The sequence below is a fragment of the Convolutriloba macropyga genome, chromosome 2, assembly GCF_964194025.1.
Source record: "Convolutriloba macropyga chromosome 2, txConMacr16.3, whole genome shotgun sequence".
In the NCBI taxonomy this organism is placed as follows: Eukaryota; Metazoa; Xenacoelomorpha; order Acoela; family Convolutidae; genus Convolutriloba; species Convolutriloba macropyga.
In genome coordinates this window covers 4,492,721-4,518,808 of record NC_134469.1, presented here as the reverse complement: position 1 = coordinate 4,518,808, position 26,088 = coordinate 4,492,721, and the positions used below count along the sequence as shown (strand labels likewise).

Below are 26,088 nucleotides of genomic sequence, written 5' to 3'. Positions count from 1 at the left end.
TACTCCTGACTAAAGTCTCCGATACAAATATTTCTCTTGATCAGTTTGCTCGATACCGAAATTACTCCTGGTGAGAGTTTCTGATGCAAACATTACTATTGATTATAGTGTCCGATCAAAATCACTCCTGACCAGAGTCTCCGATACCTATATTTCTCTTGATCAGTGTGCCCGATACCAAAATTACTCCTGATCAGAGTCTCTGGTGCAATTATTACTCTTGATTATAGGGTCCAATCATGATTACTCCTGACCGCCGTCTCCGATACAAATACCTCTCTTGATTAGTTTGCTCGATACCGAAATTACTCCTGGTCAGAGTTTCTGGTGCAAACATTACTATTGATGATAGGGTCCGATCAAAATTACTCATGACCAGAGTCTCCGATACATATATTTCTCTTGATCAGTGTGCCCGATATCGAAATTACTCCTGATCAGAGTTTCTGGTGCAAACATTACTCTTGATTATAGGGTTCGATCATAATTGTTCCTGACCACAGTCTCCGATACAAATACCTCTCTTGATCAGTTTGTCCGATACCGAAATTACTCCTGATCAGAGATTATGGTGCAAACATTACTCTTGATTATAGGGTCCGATCAAATTTACTCCCGACCAAAATCTCCTATACATAAATTTCTCTTGATCAGTGTTCCCGATACCGAAATTACTCCAGATAAGAGTTTCTGGTGCAAAAATTACTCTTGATTGTAGGGTCCGATCAAAATTACTCCTGACCAGAGTCTCCGATATTTATATTTCCCTTGATCAGAGAGCCCGACACCAAAATTATTTTGATCAGAATTTCTTGTGCAAACATTACTTTTGATTATAGGTTCCGATCAAGTTTACTCCTGACCACAGTCTTCGATACAAAAACCTCTCTTGATCAGTGTGCCAGATACCGAGATTACTTTTGATCAGAGTTTCTGGTGCAAACATTACTCTTAATTAAGGGGTCCAATCAAAATTACTCCTGACCAGAGTCTCCAATAAAAATATTTCTCTTGATAAGTTTGCCTGATACCGAAGTTACTCCTGATCAGAGTTTTTGGTGCAAACATTACTCATGATTATATGGTCTGATCGAAATTACTCCCGACCAAAATCTCCTATACATAAATTTCTCTTGATCAGTGTGCCCGATACCGAAATTACTCCAGATAAGAGTTTCTGGTGCAAAATTTACTCTTGATTATAGGGTCCGATCAAAATTACTCCAGGACAAAGTCTCCGATACAAATATTTCTCTTGATCAGTTTGCCCGATACCGAAACTACTCCTGGTCAGAGTTTCTGGTGCAAACATTACTCTTGATTATAGGGTCTGATCATAAAACTCTTGAGCAGAGTTTCCGATACATATAAATCTCTTGATCAACGTTCCCGATACCGAAACTACTCGTGATCAGAGTTTCTAGTGCAAACATTAATCTTGATTATAGCGTCCGATCAAAATTACTCCTGACCAGAGTCTTCGATACATATATTTCTCTTGATCACTGTGCCCGATACCGAAATTACTCCTGATCAGAATTTCTGGTGCAAACATTACTCTTGATTATAGGGTCCGATCAAAATTACTCCTGACCAGAGTCTCAGATAATTACTTTTCCCTTGATCAGTGAGCCCGATAACAAAAATAAGCCTGGTCAGAATTTTTGGTGCAAACCTTCCCCTTGATTATAGGGTACGATCAAATTTACTCCTGGCCCGAGTCTCCGATACAAATATTTCTCTTGATAGGTTTGCCTGATACAGAAATTACTCCTGATTAGAGTTTTTGGTGCAAACATTACTCATTATTATAGGGTCTGATCAAAACTACTCCTCACCAAAGTCTCCGATATATAAATTTTTCTTGATCAGTGTACCCGATACCGAAATTACTCCTGATCAGAGTTTCTGTTGCAAAAATTACTCTTCATTTTCGGTACCTATCAAAATAAACCTGACCAGAGTCTGCGATACACATATTTCTCTTGATTAGTGTGCCCGATACCGAAATCACTCCTGATCAGAGTTTCGGTTGCAAACATTTCTCTTGATTATAGGGATCCGATCAAAATTACTCCTGACCAAAGTCTCCGATACAAATATTTCTCTTGATCACTGTGCTCGATAATAAAAATACCCCTGATCAGAGTTTCTGGTGCAAACATTACTTTTGATTATAGGGTCCGATCATATTTACTCCTGACCACAGTCTTCGATACAAAAACCTCTCTTGATCAGTTTGCCAGATACCGAGATTACTTTTGATCAGAGTTTCTGGTGCAAACATTACTCTTAATTAAGGGGTCCAATCAAAATTACTCCTAACCAGAGTCTCCGATAAATATATTTCTCTTGATTAGTGTGCCCGATACCGAAATCACTCTTGATCAGAGTTTTTGGTGCAAACATTACTCTTGATTATAGGGTCCTATCAACATTACTCCTGACCAGAGTCTCCAATAAAAATATTTCTCTTGATAAGTTTGCCTGATACCGAAGTTACTCCTGATCAGAGTTTTTGGTGCAAACATTACTCATGATTATATGGTCTGATCGAAATTACTCCCGACCAAAATCTCCTATACATAAATTTCTCTTGATCAGTGTGCCCGATACCGAAATTACTCCAGATAAGAGTTTCTGGTGCAAAATTTACTCTTGATTATAGGGTCCGATCAAAATTACTCCAGAACAAAGTCTCCGATACAAATATTTCTCTTGATCAGTTTGCCCGATACCGAAACTACTCCTGGTCAGAGTTTCTGGTGCAAACATTACTCTTGATTATAGGGTCTGATCATAAAACTCTTGAGCAGAGTTTCCGATACATATAAATCTCTTGATCAACGTTCCCGATACCGAAACTACTCGTGATCAGAGTTTCTAGTGCAAACATTAATCTTGATTATAGCGTCCGATCAAAATTACTCCTGACCAGAGTCTTCGATACATATATTTCTCTTGATCACTGTGCCCGATACCGAAATTACTCCTGATCAGAATTTCTGGTGCAAACATTACTCTTGATTATAGGGTCCGATCAAAATTACTCCTGACCAGAGTCTCAGATAATTACTTTTCCCTTGATCAGTGAGCCCGATAACAAAAATAAGCCTGGTCAGAATTTTTGGTGCAAACCTTCCCCTTGATTATAGGGTACGATCAAATTTACTCCTGGCCCGAGTCTCCGATACAAATATTTCTCTTGATAGGTTTGCCTGATACAGAAATTACTCCTGATTAGAGTTTTTGGTGCAAACATTACTCATTATTATAGGGTCTGATCAAAACTACTCCTCACCAAAGTCTCCGATATATAAATTTTTCTTGATCAGTGTACCCGATACCGAAATTACTCCTGATCAGAGTTTCTGTTGCAAAAATTACTCTTCATTTTCGGTACCTATCAAAATAAACCTGACCAGAGTCTGCGATACACATATTTCTCTTGATTAGTGTGCCCGATACCGAAATCACTCCTGATCAGAGTTTCGGTTGCAAACATTTCTCTTGATTATAGGGATCCGATCAAAATTACTCCTGACCAAAGTCTCCGATACAAATATTTCTCTTGATCACTGTGCTCGATAATAAAAATACCCCTGATCAGAGTTTCTGGTGCAAACATTACTTTTGATTATAGGGTCCGATCATATTTACTCCTGACCACAGTCTTCGATACAAAAACCTCTCTTGATCAGTTTGCCAGATACCGAGATTACTTTTGATCAGAGTTTCTGGTGCAAACATTACTCTTAATTAAGGGGTCCAATCAAAATTACTCCTGACCAGAGTCTCCAATAAAAATATTTCTCTTGATCAGTGTGCCCGTTACAGAAATTACACTTGATCAGAGTCCCCGGTAAATATGTTTCTCTGGATCAGTGTGCCCCATACTGAAATTAATTCTGATCAGAGTTTCTGGTGCAAACATTACTCCTTAATATAGGGTCCTATCAAAATTACTCCAGACCAGAGTCTCCGATAAATATATTTCTCTTGATCAGTGTGCCCGATACAGAAATTAGACCTGATCAGAGTCTCCAATACATTTATTTCCTTTGATCAGTTTGCCAGATTTCGAAATTGCTCCTGATCAGAGTTTCTGGTGCAAAATTTACTCTTGATTATAGGGTCCGATAAAAATTACTCCTGACCAGAGTCTCCGATATTTATATTTCCCTTGATCAGTGAGCCCGACACCAAAATTATTCCTCATCAGAATTTCTTGTGCAAACATAATTCTTGATTATAGGGTCCGATCAAGTTTACTCCTGACCAGAGTCTCCGAAACAAATATTTCTCTTGATAAGTTTGCCTGATACCGAAGTTACTCCTGATCAGAGTTTTTGGTGCAAACATTACTCATGATTATAGGGTCTGATCGAAATTACTCCCAGCCAAAATCTCTTTTACATAAATTTCTCTTGATCAGTGTGCCCGATACCGAAATTACTCCAGATAAGAGTTTCTGGTGCAAAATTTACTCTTGATTATAGGGTCCGCTCAAAATTACTCCAGAACAAAGTCTCCGATACAAATATTTCTCTTGATCAGTTTGCCCGATACCGAAACTACTCCTGGTCAGAGTTTCTGGTGCAAACATTACTCTTGATTATAGGGTCTGATCATAAAACTCTTGAGCAGAATTTCCGATACATATATATCTCTCGATCAGCGTTCCCGATACCGAAACCACTCGTGATCAGAGTTTCTAGTGCAAACATTAATCTTGATTATAGCGTCCGATCAAAATTACTCCTGACCAGAGTCTTCGATACATATATTTCTCTTGATCACTGTGCCCGATACCGAAATTACTCCTGATCAGAATTTCTGGTGCAAACATTACTCTTGATTATAGGAATCGATCAAAACAAACCTGACCAGAGTCTGCGATACACATATTTCTCTTGATTAGTGTGCCCGATACCGAAATCACTCCTGATCAGAGTTTCGGCTGCAAACATTTCTCTTGATTATAGGGATCCAATCAAAATTACTCCTGACCAAAGTCTCCGATACAAATATTTCTCTTGATCACTGTGCCCGATAATGAAAATACCCCTGATCAGAGTTTCTGGTGCAAACATTACTTTTGATTATAGGGTCCGATCATATTTACTCCTGACCACAGTCTTCGATACAAAAACCTCTCTTGATCAGTTTGCCAGATACCGAAATTACTTCTGATCAGAGTTTCTGGTGCAAACATTACTCTTAATTAAGGGGTCCAATCAAAATTACTCCTGACCAGAGTCTCCGATAAATATATTTCTCTTGATTAGTGTGCCCGATACCGAAATCACTCTTGATCAGAGTTTTTGGTGCAAACATTACTCTTGATTATAGAGTCCTATCAACATTACTCCTGGCCAGAGTCTCCAATAAAAATATTTCTCTTGATCAGTGTGCCCGTTACAGAAATTACACTTGATCAGAGTCCCCGGTAAATATATTTCTCTTGATCAGTGTGCCCGATACTGAAATTACTTCTGATCAGAGTTTCTGGTGCAAACATTACTCCTTAAAATAGGGTCCTATCAAAATTACTCCAGACCAGAGTCTCCGTTAAATATATTTCTCTTGATCAGTGTGCCCGATACAGAAATTAGACCTGATCAGAGTCTCCAATACATTTTTTTCCTTTGATCAGTTTGCCAGACTCCGAAATTGCTCCTGATCAGAGTTTCTGGTGCAAACATTACTCTTGATTATAGGTTCCCGTCACAATTACACCTGACCAGAGTCTCCGAGAAATATATTGCTCTTGATCGGCATGCTCAATACATTAATTAATCCTGACCAGAGTCTCCGACAAATATATTTCTCTTGATCAGTGTGCCCGATACAGAAATTACACCTGATCAGAGTCTCCGGTACGTATATTTCTCTTGATGAGTGTGCCCGATACCGAAATTATTCCTGATCAGAGTTTCTGTTGCAAACATTACCCTTGAATATAGGGTCCTATCAAAATTACTCCAGACCACAGTCTCCGATAAATAAATTTCTCTTGATTAGTGTGCCCGATACAGAAATTACACCTAATCAGAGTCTCCGGTACATATATTTCTCTTGATCAGTGTGCCCGATACTGAAATTACTTCTGATCAGAGTTTCTGGTGCAAACATTACTCTTTAATATAGGGTCCTATCAAAATTACTCCAGACCAGAGTCTCCGATACATATATTTCTCTTTATCAGCGTTCCCGATACCAAAACTAATCCTGATCAGAATTTCTGGTGCAAACATTACTCTTGAATATAGGGTCCGATCAAAATTACTCCTACCAGGGTCTCCGATAAATATATTTCTCTTGATCAGTGTGCCCGATACAGAAATTACACCTGATCAGAGTCTCCGGTACGTATATTTCTCTTGATGAGTGTGCCTGATATCGAAATTATTCCTGATCAGAGTTTCTGGTGCAAGCATTACTCTTGATTATAGGGTCCTATCAACATTACTCCTGACCAGAGTCTCCAATAAATATATTTCTCTTGATGTGTGTGCCCGATGCAGAAATTACACTTGATCAGAGTCTCCGGTACATATATTTCTCTTGATAAGTCTGCCCGATACTGAAATTTCTTCTGATCAGAGTTTCTGGTGCAAACATTACTCTTTAATGTAGGATCCTATCAAAATTACTCCAGACCAGAGTCTCCGATAAATATATTTCTCTTGATCAGTGTGCCCGATACAGAAATTAGACCTAATCAGAGTCTCCAATACATTTATTTCCTTTGATTAGTTTGCCAGATTCCGAAATTGCTCCTGATAAGAGTTTCTGGTGCAAACATTACTCTTGATAATAGGTTCCCGTCAAAATTACACCTGACCAGAGTCTCCGAGAAATATATTTCTCTTGATCGGCGTGCTCAATACATTAATTACTCCTGATCAGAGTATCCGGTACATAAATTTCTCTTGATCATTGTGCCCGATACTGAAATTAATCCTGATCAGAGATTCTGTTGCAAACATTACTCTTGAATATAGGGTCATATCAAAACTACTCCTGACCAGAATCTCCTATACATATATTTTTCTTGATCAGTGTGCCCGATACCAAAATTAGACCTAATCAGAGTCTCTAATACATTTATTTCTTTTGATCAGTTTGCCAGATTCCGAAATTGCTCCTGATCAGAGTTTCTGGTGCAAACATTACTCTTGATTATAGGATCCCGTCAAAATTACACCTGACCAGAGTCTCCGAGAAATATATTTCTCTTGATCGGCGTGCTCAATACATTAATTACTCCTGACCAGGAGTCTCCGATAAATATACTTCTCTTGATCAGTGTGCCCGATACAGAAATTACACCTGATCAGAGTATCCGGTACATATATTTATCTTGATCATTGTGCCCGATACTGAAATTAATCCTGATCAGAGATTCTGTTGCAAACATTTCTCTTGAATATAGGGTCCTATCAAAATTACTCCTGACCAGAATCTCCGATAAATATACTTCTCTTGATCAGTGTGCCCGATACAGAAATTCCACCTGATCAGAGTCTCCGGTACGTATATTTCTCTTGATGAGTGTGCCAGATATCGAAATTACTCCTGATCAGAGTTTCTGGTGCAAACAATACCCTTGAATATAGGGTCCTATCAAAATTACTCCTAACCAGAGTCTCCGATAAATATATTTCTCTTGATTAGTGTGCCCGATACAGAAATTACACCTGATCAGAGTCTCTGGTACATATATTTCGCTTGGTCAGTCTGCCTGATACCAAAATTACTCCTGATCAGAGTTTCTGGTGCAAGCATTACTCTTGATTATAGGGTCCTATCAAAATTACTCCTGGCCAGAGTCTCCGATACATATATTTCTCTTGATCAGTGTGCCCGATACCAAAAATACTCCTGATCAGAGTTTCTGATGCAAAAATTACTCTTGACTATAGGGTCCAATCATATTTACTCCTGACCACAGTCTCCGATACAATTACATCTCCTGATCAGTTTGCCAGATAACGAAATTTCTCTTGATCAGAGTTTCTGGTTTAAACACTACTCTTTATTATAGGGTCCAATCAAATTTACTCCTGACCAGAGTCTTCGATACAAGTATTTCTCTTGATAAGTTTGCTTGATACCGAAATTACTCCTGATCAGAGTTTTTCATGCAATCATTACTCTTGATTGTAGAGTCTGATCGAAATTACTCCTGACCAGAATCTGCGATACATATATTTTTCTTGGTTAGTGTGCCCCATACCGAAGTCACTCCTTATCACAGTTTCTGGTGCAAACATTGCTCTTGATTATAGGGTCCTATCAAAATTACTCCTGACCAGAGTCTCCGATACAAATATTTCTTTTTATCGATTTGCCCTATACCATAATTACTCTTGATCAGAGTTTCTGGTGCAAACATTACTCTTGATTATAGGGTCCGATCATATTTACTCCTGGCCACAGTCTCCGATACATATCCTTCTCTTGATCAGTTTGCCTGATACCGAAATTACTCCTGATCAGAGTTTCTGGTGCAAACATTACTCTTGATTATAGGGTCCTATCAAAATTACTCCTGACCAGAGTCTCCGATAAATATATTTATCTTGATCTGTGTGCCCGATACCGAAATTACTCCTGATCAGAGTTCCTGGTGCAAACAATACTCTTGATTATAGTGTCCGATCATATTTACTCCTGACCACAGTCTCCGATACAAATACCTCTCTTGATCATTTTGCCCGATACTGAAATTACTCCTGATCAGAGTTTCTGGTGCAAACATTACTCTTGATTATAGGGTCCGGTCAAAATTACTCCTGACCAGAATCTCCGATTTTTATTTTTCCCTTGATCAGTGAGCCCGATACCGAAATTACTCCTGATCAGAGTTCCTGGTGCAAACAATACTCTTGATTATAGTGTCCGATCATATTTACTCCTGACCACAGTCTCCGATACAAATACCTCTCTTGATCATTTTGCCCGATACTGAAATTACTCCTGATCAGAGTTTCTGGTGCAAACATTACTCTTGATTATAGGTTCCGATCAAATTTACTCCTGACCAGAGTCTCCGATACATATATTTCTCTTGATCAGTGTGCCCGATAACAAAATTACTCCTTATCAGAGTTTCTGATGCAAACATTACTCTTGATTATAGGGTCCAAACATATTTACTCCTAACCACAGTCTCCGATACAATTACATCTCTTGATCAGTTTGCCCGATACCGAAATTACTCCTGATCAGAGTTTTTCATGCAATCATTAATCTTGATTGTAGAGTCTGATCGAAATTACTCCTGACCAGAATCTGCGATACATATATTTTTCTTGGTTAGTGTGCCCGATACCGAAGTCACTCCTGATCACAGTTTCTGGTGCAAACATCACTCTTGATTATAGGTTCCGATCAAATTTACTCCTGACCAGAGTCTTCGGTACAAATATTTCTCTTGATAAGTTTGCCTGATACCAAAATTACTCCTGATCAGAGTATCTGGTGCAAGCATTACTCTTGATTATAAGGTCCTATCAAAACTGCTCCTAGCCAGAGTCTCCAACACATATATTTCTCTTGATCAGTGTGCCCGATAACAAAATTACTCCTGATCAGAGTTTTTCATGCAATCATTAATCTTGATTGTAGAGTCTGATCGAAATTACTCCTGACCAGAATCTGCGATACATATATTTTTCTTGGTTAGTGTGCCCCATACCGAAGTCACTCCTTATCACAGTTTCTGGTGCAAACATTGCTCTTGATTATAGGGTCCTATCAAAATTACTCCTGACCAGAGTCTCCGATACAAATATTTCTTTTTATCAATTTGCCCTATACCATAATTACTCTTGATCAGAGTTTCTGGTGCAAACATTACTCTTGATTATAGGGTCCGTTCATATTTACTCCTGGCCACAGTCTCCGATACATATCCTTCTCTTGATCAGCGTTCCCCGATACCGAAATTACTCCTGATCAGAGTTTCTAGTGCAAACATTACTCCTGATTATAGGGTCCGATCAAAATTACTCCTGACCAGAGTCTCCGATACATATATTTCTCTTGATCTGTGTGCCCGATACCGAAATTACTCCTGATCAGAGTTCCTGGTGCAAACAATACTCTTGATTATAGTGTCCGATCATATTTACTCCTGACCACAGTCTCCGATACATATCCTTCTCTTGATCAGCGTTCCCCGATACCGAAATTACTCCTGATCAGAGTTTCTAGTGCAAACATTACTCCTGATTATAGGGTCCGATCAAAATTACTCCTGACCAGAGTCTCCGATACATATATTTCTCTTGATAATTTTGCCCGATACTGAATTTACTCCTGATCAGAGTTTCTGGTGCAAACATTACTCTTGATTATAGGGTCCGATCAAAATTACTCCTGACCAGAATCTCCGATTTTTATTTTTCCCTTGATCAGTGAGCCCGATACCAAAATTACTCCTGATCAGATTTTCTCGTGCAAACATTACTCTTGATTATAGGTTCCGATCAAATTTACTCCTGACCAGAGTCTTCGGTACAAATATTTCTCTTGATAAGTTTGCCTGATACCAAAATTACCCCTGATCAGAGTATCTGGTGCACGCATTACTCTTGATTATAGGGTGCTATCAAAACTGCTCCTAGCCAGAGTCTCCGATACATATATTTCTCTTGATCAGTGTGCCCGATAACAAAATTACACCTTATCAGAGTTTTTGATGCAAACATTACTCTTGATTATAGGGTCCAAACATATTTACTCCTAACCACAGTCTCCGATACAATTACATCTCTTGATCAGTTTGCCCGATACCGAAATTACTCCTGATCAGAGTTTTTCATGCAATCATTAATCTTGATTGTAGAGTCTGATCGAAATTACTCCTGACCAGAATCTGCGATACATATATTTTTCTTGGTTAGTGTGCCCGATACCGAAGTCACTCCTGATCACAGTTTCTGGTGCAAACATTACTCTTGATTATAGGTTCCGATCAAATTTACTCCTGACCAGAGTCTTCGGTACAAATATTTCTCTTGATAAGTTTGCCTGATACCAAAATTACTCCTGATCAGAGTATCTGGTGCAAGCATTACTCTTGATTATAGGGTCCTATCAAAACTGCTCCTAGCCAGAGTCTCCGATACATATATTTCTCTTGATCAGTGTGCCCGATAACAAAATTACTCCTGATCAGAGTTTTTCATGCAATCATTACTCTTGATTGTAGAGTCTGATCGAAATTACTCCTGACCAGAATCTGCGATACATATATTTTTCTTGGTTAGTGTGCCCCATACCGAAGTCACTCCTGATCACAGTTTCTGGTGCAAACATTACTCTTGATTATAGGTTCCGATCAATTTTACTCCTGACCAGAGTCTTCGGTACAAATATTTCTCTTGATAAGTTTGCATGATACCAAAATTACTCCTGATCAGAGTATCTGGTGCAAGCATTACTCTTGATTATAGGGTCCTATCAAAACTGCTCCTAGCCAGAGTCTCCGATACATATATTTCTCTTGATCAGTGTGCCCGATAACAAAATTACTCCTGATCAGAGTTTTTCATGCAATCATTACTCTTGATTGTAGAGTCTGATCGAAATTACTCCTGACCAGAATCTGCGATACATATATTTTTCTTGGTTAGTGTGCCCCATACCGAAGTCACTCCTTATCACAGTTTCTGGTGCAAACATTGCTCTTGATTATAGGGTCCTATCAAAATTACTCCTGACCAGAGTCTCCTATACAAATATTTCTTTTTATCAATTTGCCCTATACCATAATTACTCTTGATCAGAGTTTCTGGTGCAAACATTACTCTTGATTATAGGGTCCGATCATATTTACTCCTGGCCACAGTCTCCGATACAAATACCTCTCTTGATCATTTTGCCCGATACTGAAATTACTCCTGATCAGAGTTTCTGGTGCAAACATTACTCTTGATTATAGTGTCCGATCATATTTACTCCTGACCACAGTCTCCGATACAAATACCTCTCTTGATCATTTTGCCCGATACTGAAATTACTCCTGATCAGAGTTTCTGGTGCAAACATTACTCCTGATTATAGGGTCCGATCAAAATTACTCCTGACCAGAGTCTCCGATACATATCCTTCTCTTGATCAGCGTACCCCGATACCGAAATTACTCCTGATCAGAATTTCTAGTGCAAACATTACTCCTGATTATAGGGTCCGATCAAAATTACTCCTGACCAGAGTCTCCGATACATATATTTCTTTTGATCTGTGTGCCCGATACCGGAATTACTCCTGATCAGAGTTCCTGGTGCAAACAATACTCTTGATAATAGTGTCCGATCATATTTACTCCTGACCACAGTCTCCGATACAAATACCTCTCTTGATCATTTTGCCCGATACTGAAATTACTCCTGATCAGAGTTTCTGGTGCAAACATTACTCCTGATTATAGGGTCCGATCAAAATTACTCCTGACCAGAGTCTCCGATACATATCCTTCTCTTGATCAGCGTACCCCGATACTGAAATTACTCCTGATCAGAGTTTCTGGTGCAAACATTACTCTTGATTATAGGGTGCGATCAAAATTACTCCTGACCAGAATCTCCGATTTTTATTTTTCCCTTGATCAGTGAGCCCGATACCAAAATTACTCCTGATCAGATTTTCTCGTGCAAACATTACTCTTGATTATAGGTTCCGATCAAATTTACTCCTGACCAGAGTCTTCGGTACAAATATTTCTCTTGATAAGTTTGCCTGATACCAAAATTACCCCTGATCAGAGTATCTGGTGCACGCATTACTCTTGATTATAGGGTGCTATCAAAACTGCTCCTAGCCAGAGTCTCCGATACATATATTTCTCTTGATCAGTGTGCCCGATAACAAAATTACTCCTTATCAGAGTTTCTGATGCAAACATTACTCTTGATTATAGGGTCCAAACATATTTACTCCTAACCACAGTCTCCGATACAATTACATCTCTTGATCAGTTTGCCCGATACCGAAATTACTCCTGATCAGAGTTTTTCATGCAATCATTAATCTTGATTGTAGAGTCTGATCGAAATTACTCCTGACCAGAATCTGCGATACATTTTTTTTTCTTGGTTAGTGTGCCCGATACTGAAGTCACTCCTGATCACAGTTTCTGGTGCAAACATTACTCTTGATTATAGGTTCCGATCAAATTTACTCCTGACCAGAGTCTTCGGTACAAATATTTCTCTTGATAAGTTTGCCTGATACCAAAATTACTCCTGATCAGAGTATCTGGTGCAAGCATTACTCTTGATTATAGGGTCCTATCAAAACTGCTCCTAGCCAGAGTCTCCGATACATATATTTCTCTTGATCAGTGTGCCCGATAACAAAATTACTCCTGATCAGAGTTTCTGATGCAAAAATTACTCTTGATTGTAGGGTCCGATCAAATTTACTCCTGACCAGAGTCTCCGATACAAATATTTCTTTTTATCAATTTGCCCGATACCATAATTACTCCTGATCAGAGATTCTGGTGCAAACATTACTCTTGATTATAGGGTCCGATCATATTTACACCTGGCCACAGTCTCCAATACATATACTTCTCTTGATCAGCGTTCCCGATAACGAAATTACTCCTGATCAGAGTTTCTGGTGCAAACATTGCTCTTGATTATAGGGTCCTATCAAAATTACTCCTGACCAGAGTCTCCGATACAAATATTTCTTTTTATCAATTTGCCCGATACCATAATTACTCCTGATCAGAGATTCTGGTGCAAACATTACTCTTGATTATAGGGTCCGATCATATTTACACCTGGCCACAGTCTCCAATACATATACTTCTCTTGATCAGCGTTCCCGATACCGAAATTACTCCTGATCAGAGTTTCCAGTGCAAACATTACTCAAGATTATAGGGTCCGATCATATTTACTCCTGACAAGAATCTCCGATTTTTATATTTCCCTTGATCAGTGAGCCCGATACCGAAATTACTCCTGATCAGAGTTTCTGGTGCAAACATTACTCTTGATTATAGGGTCCGATCGATCAAAATTACTCCTGACCAGAATCTCCGATTTTTATATTTCCCTTGATCAGTGAGCCCGATACCAAAATTACTCCTGATTAGATTTTCTGGTGCAAACATTACTCTTGATTATAGTGTCCGATCAAGTTTACTCCTGACCAGAGTCTTCGGTACAAATATTTCTCTTGATAAGTTTGACTGATACTGAAATTACTCCAGATCAGAGTTCTTCATGCAATCATTACTCTTGATTGTAGAGTCTGATCGAAATTACTCCTGACCAGAATCTGCGATACATATATTTCTCTTGGTTAGTGTGCCCGATACCGAAGTCACTCCTGATCAGAGTTTCTGGTGCAAACATTTCTCTTGATTATAGGGTCCTATCAAAATTACTCCTGACCAGAGTCTCCGATACAAATATTTCTTTTTATCAATTTGCCCGATACCGAAATTACCCCTGATCAGAGTATCTGGTGCACGCATTACTCTTGATTATAGGGTGCTATCAAAACTGCTCCTAGCCAGAGTCTCCGATACATATATTTCTCTTGATCAGTGTGCCCGATAACAAAATTACTCCTTATCAGAGTTTCTGATGCAAACATTACTCTTGATTATAGGGTCCAAACATATTTACTCCTAACCACAGTCTCCGATACAATTACATCTCTTGATCAGTTTGCCCGATACCGAAATTACTCCTGATCAGAGTTTTTCATGCAATCAATAATCTTGATTGTAGAGTCTGATCGAAATTACTCCTGACCAGAATCTGCGATACATAATTTTTTCTTGGTTAGTGTGCCCGATACCGAAGTCACTCCTGATCACAGTTTCTGGTGCAAACATTACTCTTGATTATAGGTTCCGATCAAATTTACTCCTGACCAGAGTCTTCGGTACAAATATTTCTCTTGATAAGTTTGCCTGATACCAAAATTACTCCTGATCAGAGTATCTGGTGCAAGCATTACTCTTGATTATAGGGTCCTATCAAAACTGCTCCTAGCCAGAGTCTCCGATACATATATTTCACTTGATCAGTGTGCCCGATAACAAAATTACTCCTGATCAGAGTTTCTGATGCAAAAATTACTCTTGATTGTAGGGTCCGATCAAATTTACTCCTGACCAGAGTCTCCGATACAAATATTTCTTTTTATCAATTTGCCCGATACCATAATTACTCCTGATCAGAGATTCTGGTGCAAACATTACTCTTGATTATAGGGTCCAATCATATTTACACCTGGCCACAGTCTCCAATACATATAATTCTCTTGATCAGCGTTCCCGATACCGAAATTACTCCTGATCAGAGTTTCTGGTGCAAACATTGCTCTTGATTATAGGGTCCTATCAAAATTACTCCTGACCAGAGTCTCCGATACAAAAATATTTCTTTTTATCAATTTGCCCGATACCATAATTACTCCTGATCAGAGATTCTGGTGCAAACATTACTCTTGATTATAGGGTCCGATCATATTTACACCTGGCCACAGTCTCCAATACATATACTTCTCTTGATCAGCGTTCCCGATACCGAAATTACTCCTGATCAGAGTTTCCAGTGCAAACATTACTCAAGATTATAGGGTCCGATCATATTTACTCCTGACAAGAATCTCCGATTTTTATATTTCCCTTGATCAGTGAGCCCGATACCGAAATTACTCCTGATCAGAGTTTCTGGTGCAAACATTACTCTTGATTATAGAGTCCGATCGATCAAAATTACTCCTGACCAGAATCTCCGATTTCTATATTTCCCTTGATCAGTGAGCCCGATACCAAAATTACTCCTGATTAGATTTTCTGGTGCAAACATTACTCTTGATTATAGGGTCCGATCAAATTTACTCCTGACCAGAGTCTTCGGTACAAATATTTCTCTTGATAAGTTTGACTGATACTGAAATTACTCCAGATCAGAGTTCTTCATGCAATCATTACTCTTGATTGTAGAGTCTGATCGAAATTACTCCTGACCAGAATCTGCGATACATATATTTCTCTTGGTTAGTGTGCCCGATACCGAAGTCACTCCTGATCAGAGTTTCTGGTGCAAACATTACTCTTGATTATAGGGTCCTATCAAAATTACTCCTGACCAGAGTCTCCGATACAAATATTTCTTTTTATCAATTTGCCCGATACCGAAATTACTCCTGATCAGAGATTCTGGTGCAAACATTACTCTTGATTATAGGGTCCGATCGATCAAAATTACTCCTGACCAGAATCTCCGATTTTTATATTTCCCTTGATCAGTGAGCCCGATACCAAAATTACTCCTGATTAGATTTTCTGGTGCAAACATTACTCTTGATTATAGGGTCTGATCAAATATACTCCTGACCAGAGTCTTCGGTACAAATATTTCTCTTGATAAGTTTGACTGATACTGAAATTACTCCAGATCAGAGTTCTTCATGCAATCATTACTCTTGATTGTAGAGTCTGATCAAAATTACTCCTGACCAGAATCTGCGATACATATATTTCTCTTGGTTAGTGTGCCCGATACCGAAGTCACTCCTGATCAGAGTTTCTGGTGCAAACATTACTCTTGATTATAGGGTCCTACCAAAATTACTCCTGACCAGAGTCTCCGATACAAATATTTCTTTTTATCAATTTGCCCGATACCGAAATTACCCCTGATCAGAGTATCTGGTGCACGCATTACTCTTGATTATAGGGTGCTATCAAAACTGCTCCTAGCCAGAGTCTCCGATACATATATTTCTCTTGATCAGTGTGCCCGATAACAAAATTACTCCTTATCAGAGTTTCTGATGCAAACATTACTCTTGATTATAGGGTCCAAACATATTTACTCCTAACCACAGTCTCCGATACAATTACATCTCTTGATCAGTTTGCCCAATGCCGAAATTACTCTTGATCAGAGTTTTTCATGCAATCATTAATCTTGATTGTAGAGTCTGATCGAAATTACTCCTGACCAGAATCTGCGATACATATTTTTTTCTTGGTTAGTGTGCCCGATACCGAAGTCACTCCTGATCACAGTTTCTGGTGCAAACATTACTCTTGATTATAGGTTCCGATCAAATTTACTCCTGACCAGAGTCTTCGGTACAAATATTTCTCTTGATAAGTTTGCCTGATACCAAAATTACTCCTGATCAGAGTATCTGGTGCAAGCATTACTCTTGATTATAGGGTCCTATCAAAACTGCTCCTAGCCAGAGTCTCCGATACATATATTTCACTTGATCAGTGTGCCCGATAACAAAATTACTCCTGATCAGAGTTTCTGATGCAAAAATTACTCTTGATTGTAGGGTCCGATCAAATTTACTCCTGACCAGAGTCTCCGATACAAATATTTCTTTTTATCAATTTGCCCGATACCATAATTACTCCTGATCAGAGATTCTGGTGCAAACATTACTCTTGATTATAGGGTCCGATCATATTTACACCTGGCCACAGTCTCCAATACATATACTTCTCTTGATCAGCGTTCCCGATACCGAAATTACTCCTGATCAGAGTTTCTGTTGCAAACATTGCTCTTGATTATAGGGTCCTATCAAAATTACTCCTGACCAGAGTCTCCGATACAAATATTTCTTTTTATCAATTTGCCCGATACCATAATTACTCCTGATCAGAGATTCTGGTGCAAACATTACTCTTGATTATAGGGTCCGATCATATTTACACCTGGCCACAGTCTCCAATACATATACTTCTCTTGATCAGCGTTCCCGATACCGAAATTACTCCTGATCAGAGTTTCCAGTGCAAACATTACTCAAGATTATAGGGTCCAATCATATTTACTCCTGACAAGAATCTCCGATTTTTATATTTCCCTTGATCAGTGAGCCCGATACCGAAATTACTCCTGATCAGAGTTTCTGGTGCAAACATTACTCTTGATTATAGGGTCCGATCGATCAAAATTACTCCTGACCAGAATCTCCGATTTTTATATTTCCCTTGATCAGTGAGCCCGATACCAAAATTACTCCTGATTAGATTTTCTGGTGCAAACATTACTCTTGATTATAGGGTCCGATCAAATTTACTCCTGACCAGAGTCTTCGGTACAAATATTTCTCTTGATAAGTTTGACTGATACTGAAATTACTCCAGATCAGAGTTCTTCATGCAATCATTACTCTTGATTGTAGAGTCTGATCGAAATTACTCCTGACCAGAATCTGCGATACATATATTTCTCTTGGTTAGTGTGCCCGATACCGAAGTCACTCCTGATCAGAGTTTCTGATGCAAACATTACTCTTGATTATAGGGTCCTATCAAAATTACTCCTGAACAGAGTCTCCGATACAAATATTTCTTTTTATCAATTTGCCCGATACCGAAATTACTCCTGATCAGAGATTCTGGTGCAAACATTACTCTTGATTATAGGGTCCGATCGATCAAAATTACTCCTGACCAGAATCTCCAATTTTTATATTTCCCTTGATCAGTGAGCCCGATACCAAAATTACTCCTGATTAGATTTTCTGGTGCAAACATTACTCTTGATTATAGGGTCCGATCAAGTTTACTCCTGACCAGAGTCTTCGGTACAAATATTTCTCTTGACAAGTTTGACTGATACTGAAATTACTCCAGATCAGAGTTCTTCATGCAATCATTACTCTTGATTGTAGAGTCTGATCGAAATTACTCCTGACCAGAATCTGCGATACATATATTTCTCTTGGTTAGTGTGCCCGATACCGAAGTCACTCCTGATCAGAGTTTCTGGTGCAAACATTACTCTTGATTATAGGGTCCTATCAAAATTACTCCTGACCAGAGTCTCCGATACAAATGTTTCTTTTTATCAATTTGCCCGATACCGAAATTACTCCTGATCAGAGATTCTGGTGCAAACATTACTCTTGATTATAGGGTCCGATCATATTTACTCATGGCCACAGCCTCCGATACATATAATTCTTTTGATCAGTTTGCCCGATACCGAAATTACTCCTGATCAGAGCTTCTGGTGCAAACATTACTCCTCATTATAGGGTTCCATCAAAATTACTCCTGACCAGAGTCTCCGATACATATCTTTCCCTTTATTCGTGTGCCCGATACCGAAATTACTCCTGATCAGAGTTTCGGGTGCAAACATTACGCTTGATTATAGTGTCCGATCATATTTACTCCTGACCACAGTCTCCGATACAAATACCTCTCTTGATCAGTTTGCCCGATACTGAAATTACTCCTGATCAGAGTTTCTGGTGCAAAAATTACTCTTGATTATAGGGTCCGATCGATCAAAATTACTCCTGACCAGAGTCTCCGATTTTTATATTTCCCTTGATCAGTGAGCCCGATACCAAAATTACTCCTGATCAGAGTTTCTGGTGCAAACATTACTCTTGATTATAGGGTCCGATCGATCAAAATTACTCCTGACCAGAGTCTCCGATTTTTATATTTCCCTTGATCAGTGAGCCCGATACCAAAATTACTCCTGATCAGAGTTTCTGGTGCAAACATTACTCTTGATTATAGGGTCCGATCGATCAAAATTACTCCTGACCAGAGTCTCCGATTTTTATATTTCCCTTGATCAGTGATCCCGATACCAAAATTACTCCTGATCAGATTTTCTGGTGCAAACATTACTCTTGATTATAGGGTCCGATCAAATTTATTCCTCACCAGAGTCTTCGGTACAAATATTTTTCTTGATAAGTTTGCCTGATACCGAAATTACTCCTGATCAGAGTTTTTCTTGCAAACATTACTCTTTATTATAGTGTCTGATCGAAATTACTCCTGACCAGAATCTGCGATACATATACTTCTCTTGGTTAGTGTGCCCGATACAGAAATCACTCCTGATCAGAGTTTCTGGTGCAAACATTACTCTTGATTATAGGGTCCTATCAAAATTACTCCTGACCAGAGTCTCCGATAAATAAATTTCTCTTGATCAGTGTGCCCAATACAGAAACTGCTCCTGACCAGAGCCTCCGATAAATACATTTCTCTTGATCAGTGTGCCCGATACAGAAATTACACCAGATCAGAGTCTCCGGTACACATATTTCTCTTGATCAGTGTGCCCGATACCGAAATTACTCCTGATCAGAGTTTCTGGTGCAAACATTATTCTTGTTTATAGGGTCCTAACAAAATTACTCCTGATCAGAGACTCCGATAAATATATTTCTCTTGATCAGTGTGCCCGATACAGAAACTGCTCCTGACCAGAGTCTCCGATAAATACATTTCTCCTGATCAGTGTGCCCGATACCAAAATTACTCCTGATCAAACCTTCTGGTGCAAACACTACTCTTGATTATAGGGTCCGATCGATCAAAATTACTCCTGACTAGAGTCTCCGATATTTATGTTTCCCTTGATCAGTGATCCCATACCAAAATTAGTCCTGATCAGAGTTTCTGGTTCAAACATTACTCTTGATTATAGGGTCCGATCAAATTTACTCCTGACCAGAACTTGCGATACATATATTTCTCTAGGTTAGTGTGCCTGATACCGAAATTACACCAGATCAGAGTCTCCGGTACACATATTTCTCTTGATCAGTGTGCCCGATACCGAAATTACTCCTGATCAGAGTTTCTGGTGCAAACATTACTCTTGTTTATAGGGTCCTATCAAAATTACTCCTGACCAGAGACTCCGATAAATATATTTCTCTTGATCAGTGTGTCCGATACAGAAATTGCTCCTGACCAGAATCTCCGATAAATTCATTTCTCTTGATCAGTGTGCCCGATACCGAAATTACTCGTGATCAGAGTTTCTGGTGCAAACATTACTCTTGATTATAGGGTCCAATCGATCAAAATTACTCCTGACCAGAGTCTCCGACAATTATATTTCAATTGATCAGTGAGCCCCATACCAAAATTAGTCCTGATCAGAGCTTTGGTTCAAGTATTACTCTTGATTATAGGGTCTGATCAAATTTACTCCTGACCAGAGTCTTCGATACAAATATTTCTCTTGACAATTTTGCCTGATACCGAAATTTCTCCTGATCAGAGTTTTTTATGCAAACATTACTCTTGATTATAGAGTCTGATCGAAATTACTCCTGACCAGAACTTGCGATACATATATTTCTCTAGGTTAGTGTGCCTGATACAGAAATTACACCTGATCAGAGTCTCCGGTACATATAATTCTCTTGATCAGTGTGCCCGATACCAAAATTACTCCTGATCAGAGTTTCTGGTGCAAAAAATATTCTTGATTATAGGGTCCTATCAAAATTACTCCTGACCAGAGACTCCAATAAATATATTTCTCTCGATCAGTGTGTCCGATACATAAAGTGCTCCTGACTAGAGTCTCCGATAAATATATTTTTCTTGATCAGTGTGCCAGATACCGAAAATACACCTGATCAGAGTCTCCGGTACATATAATTCTATTGATCAGTGTGCCCGATGCCGAAATTACTCCTGATCAGAGTTTCTGGTGCAAAAAATATTCTTGATTATAGGGTCCTATCAAAATTACACCTGATCAGAGTCTCCGATAAATATATTTCTATTGATCAGTTTGCCCGATACAGAAATTACACCTGATCAGAGTCTCCGGTACATATAATTCTCTTGATCAGAGTGCTCGATACCAAAATTACTCCTGATCAGAGTTTCTGGTGCAAAAAATATTCTTGATTATAGGGTACTATCAAAATTACTCCTGACCAGAGACTACGATAAATATATTTCTTTTGATCAGTGTGTCCGATACAGAAAGTTCTCCTGACTAGAGTCTCCGATAAATATATTTTTCTTGATCAGTGTGCCAGATAACAAAATTACACCTGATCAGTTTCTCCGGTACATATAATTCTCTTGATCAGTGTGCCCGATACCGGAATTACTCTTGATCACAGTTTCTGGTGCAAACATTGCTCTTGATTATAGGGTCCTATAAAAATTACTCATGACCAGAGTCTCCGATAAAAATATTTCTCTTGATCAGTGTGCCCGATACAGAAATTACACCTGATCAGAGTCTCCGGTACATATAATTCTCTTGATCAGTGTGCCCGATACCGAAATTACTCCTGACCATAATTTCTGGTGCAAACAGTATTCTTGATTATGGGGTCCTATCAAAATTACTCTTGACCAGAGACTCCGACAAATATATTTCTCTTGATCAGTGTGTCCGATACTGAAATTGCTCCTGACTAGAGTCTCCGATAAATATATTTTCCTTGATCAGTCTGCCCGATACAGAAATTACACTTGATCAGAGTCTCTGGTACATATATTTCTCTTGATCAGTGTGCCCGATACCGAAATTACTCCTGATCAGAGTTTCTGGTGCAAACATTACTCTTGATTATAGGGTCCTATCAAAAATACTCCTGACCGGAGTCTTCGGTACAAATATTTCTCTTGACAAGTTTGCCTGATACCGAAATTACTCCTGATCAGAGTTTTTTTATGCAAACAATACTCTTGATTATAGAGTCTGATCGAATTTGTTCCTGACCAAAACTTGCGACACATATATTTCTCCAGGTTAGTGTGCCTGATACAGAAATTACACCTGATCAGAGTCTCCGGTTTATATAATTCTCTTGATCAGTGTGCCCGATACCGAAATTACTCCTGATCAGAGTTTCTGGTGCAAAAAATATTCTTCATTATAGGGTCCTATCAAAATTACTCCTGACCAGAGACTCCGATAAATATATTTCTCTTGATCAGTGTGTCCGATACAGAAAGTGCTCCTGACTAGAGTCTCCAATAAATATATTTTTCTTGATCAGTGTGCCAGATACCGAAATTACACCTGATCAGAGTCTCCGGTACATATAATTCTCTTGATCAGTGTGCCCGATACCAAAATTACTCTTGATCAGAGTTTCTGGTGCAAACATTGCTCTTGATTATAGGGTCCTATCAAAATTACTCATGACCAGAGTCTCCGATAAAAATATTTCTCTTGGTCAGTGTGCCCGATACAAAAATTACACCTGATCAGAGTTTCTGGTGCAAACATTGCTCTTGATTGTAGGGTCCTATCAAAATTACTCCTGACCAGAGTCTCCGACACATATATTTCTCTTGATCAGTGTGCCCGATACCAAAACTAATCCTGATCAGAATTTTTGGTGCAAACATTACTCTTGAATATAGGGTCAGATCAAAATTACTCCTGACCAGGGTCTCCGATAAATATATTTCTCTTGATCAGTGTGCCCGATGCAGAAATTACACCTGAACAGAGTCTCCGGTACATATATTTCTCTTGATCAGTGTGCCCGATACCGAAATGTCTCCTGATCAGAGTTTCTGGTGCAAACAATACTCTTGATTATAGAGTCCTATCAAAAATACTGCTGACCAGGGTCTCCGATAAATATGTTTCTCTTGATCAGTGTGCCCGATACAGAAATTACACCTGATCAGAGTCTCCGGTACATATATTTCTCTTGATCAGTGTGCCCGATACCTAAATTACTCCAGATAAGAATTTCTGATGGAGAAATTATTCTTGATTATAGGGTCCGATCAAATTTACTCCTGATCAGATTTTATTTTCAAAAAATTTACTCCAGATCAAATTTTATTTTCAGAAACCTCTGACGAGAATAATCCGATGCATAAATCAGTTGTGATCAGAATTTCTGATGCGGAATTGTCTCCTGATAAGAGTGTCCGATTTAGAAATGACTGCTTATCAGAGTTTCCAATCCCCAAATTATTCCTGATCTTAGTTTCCGATCAAAAAGTGGGCCCTATACACCCTATTAAGAAATTTCCCGTAATCAGACAAGTTGAGGATCAATTTTTTCCTGGAGAACTTAATTCGGGGCGCAAGTGTGTACTAATATTGTTTTGGTCAGAAGTCGCTAGGAACTGGGACTTCCCCTTGTGCATGATATTTCATGAAAAAAGTATTGTTACGTCATACCCAAACGCGCATGTTTTTAGTTTTTTTGACGAACTTGTGATTTTGTAATAGTCAATTTTGTGTTAAGCAAAATTGCCATGGTTTTTTTATTATTTGTTGTTATAATTTTCGGCTGCTTTCATCATGTTCAATTTTGTGACAATTTTCAAAAAAATGTATGAAATTGTTAAAAGTTCTTCTCATTGTTCATAGACCAGTTTTCCACTATAGAACAATAAAGGTAATCCATTTAAGCAAAAATGGGGATGCGAAGAATTTTTCAAGGGCTGCTCTCGCATTATCCCGGGTTGAAAATTCTTTGATTCCATACAAGGATCATATATGATTTCATACTGACCATACTTGATTTCTTAGTACGATCCTTGTATGAAACCAAAGAAATCATATATGGTCCTAGTAAGAATGCCAATAATCATACATCTTTCTTTGCAAATTCTTGTACCATTTACGTTTTTTTTTGTTTTCATTCGGTAGGACATCACCTACATGATACCCCGGCATCACATTGTGATCCGCCATAAGACCCTAACGTACAATATCATTTGCAAAGTTGGGCCCTAAATATTTGCGTAAGTCCAAATAGATAACAAAATTTTTGACATACTCCGAGGCCAGTTTATACATATAAATGATCATTTATGAAAAAAGAATCATGAAAAAAGCATTATAACATATAACCTCAAATTCGTTTTCCGAACATGTTTAAACCACAAAGTTATTCTTTTAGCGCACTCAAAGGTTCAAATGTGGATTGAAAATGCGATATAATAATTTAATCAGTCCTCTGACTACATTATACGAGAATTTGTGACACTGGTCAATGTTTTACGTGTCATATATGACCTTGTATGATTTCCAAGAATGTTTCTTAACTTCAATAGAAAATCAAATTTATACAGTTTTTAGTCTTTGAAATTTTTTGTATGATCCCTGTATTATTTCTAGGAAATCATATATGGTCTTTGTATGACTACCAAGAATTCAAACAAATCATATATGACCTGGTATGATTACTAAGAATCATATATGACCTAGTACGAAATCTAAGATAGTTGTATGATCGTTGACCCGGGATACTACCATCCTTGGCAGTCTACTTTTAAATCCCAGTGACACGAAACTTGATACTTTTTTCCTACACATGAATGACCTTGAATTTCTTGAAATTGCGATGCCTTATCAAGAACATGATAAACTGATTTTGTTGAAAATTCTAGATTAAGGTATCAGAATTCTCAGAAGACAGACGGCGGGGTTTGAATCCCAACCCGATGGCAAAATATTGACGTGCTTTTTTATGTTTTAGTATATTTTTTTCAAGATTATCAAGATTCGTTTAAATAGGGTAGGTTTGACAACTCATTGCAGCCCGAAAAGATATGAGTTTTGGTATTTTGCTAAAAGATATTTTGCTAACAATTCATTGGATTGCTGCCCTCTCTTGCATCATTTTAAGCTAAAAAAATTGACGTACCGCTTTTCCATCTGTACTTATTTAACCCCTTATCATTTCTCCCCATTTTGACATGAATGACCATGCCTCAGCGGACTGTAAGATTTGATACGAAACTATCACAACCGATCATGTGACAAAATTGTCCGCTTAACTATTAGAAAATAATCTGCTACTTCGCGGAAGTGAGATAGCTGGGTGAGAAGTTATAGTTCTATTAAATGCGGGTAAAATGAAGAGGGTTGGAAAAAAGTTGAACCAAAAAACTTGACATGGGGTCTGTTTTGGAATTTAGAATACTTGCGAGCACTCAAAAACACTTTCTACGACAAACATGACCCACAAGGTTCCAAAAAGTCATTTGTGGGTCTCACCATATCTTCAGTGGTGGACGACAACGCCCCTTTTGGCAGTTATAACTACTACTACAACCAGTACCTTGCCAGATACAAGTTTGTTCGCCAGCTCAATTTCGGTTCTGAGGGTGAAGACGGTCTTCGGTTTGAGGACTTCAAGTTCTTTGAGCTCAAAGATATGGACCGACGCTATCTGTTCTTGGATTTGTGTTACAGAAAGGCATGATCATGTTACAGAGTATAATCTTTCCAGAAGTTTTCAGGTTTTTTTAAACAAATATAAAGAAAATTTTTGTTTTTGTTACCCAGAAGTTATCTGTAT

General features: G+C 38.4%; 1 protein-coding gene across 1 annotated transcript in view; it reads left to right on the top strand.

Annotated features, from left to right (window-relative positions):
* The window catches only part of LOC142355226 (uncharacterized), a 103,756-nt gene that overhangs the window by 40,329 nt on the left and 37,339 nt on the right, over positions 1-26,088 (top strand). Inside the window, exon 4 of the mRNA XM_075407458.1 lies at positions 25,706-25,986. Coding sequence (XP_075263573.1) covers positions 25,706-25,986 — 281 coding nt within the window. The remainder of the gene's footprint in view (positions 1-25,705; positions 25,987-26,088) is intronic.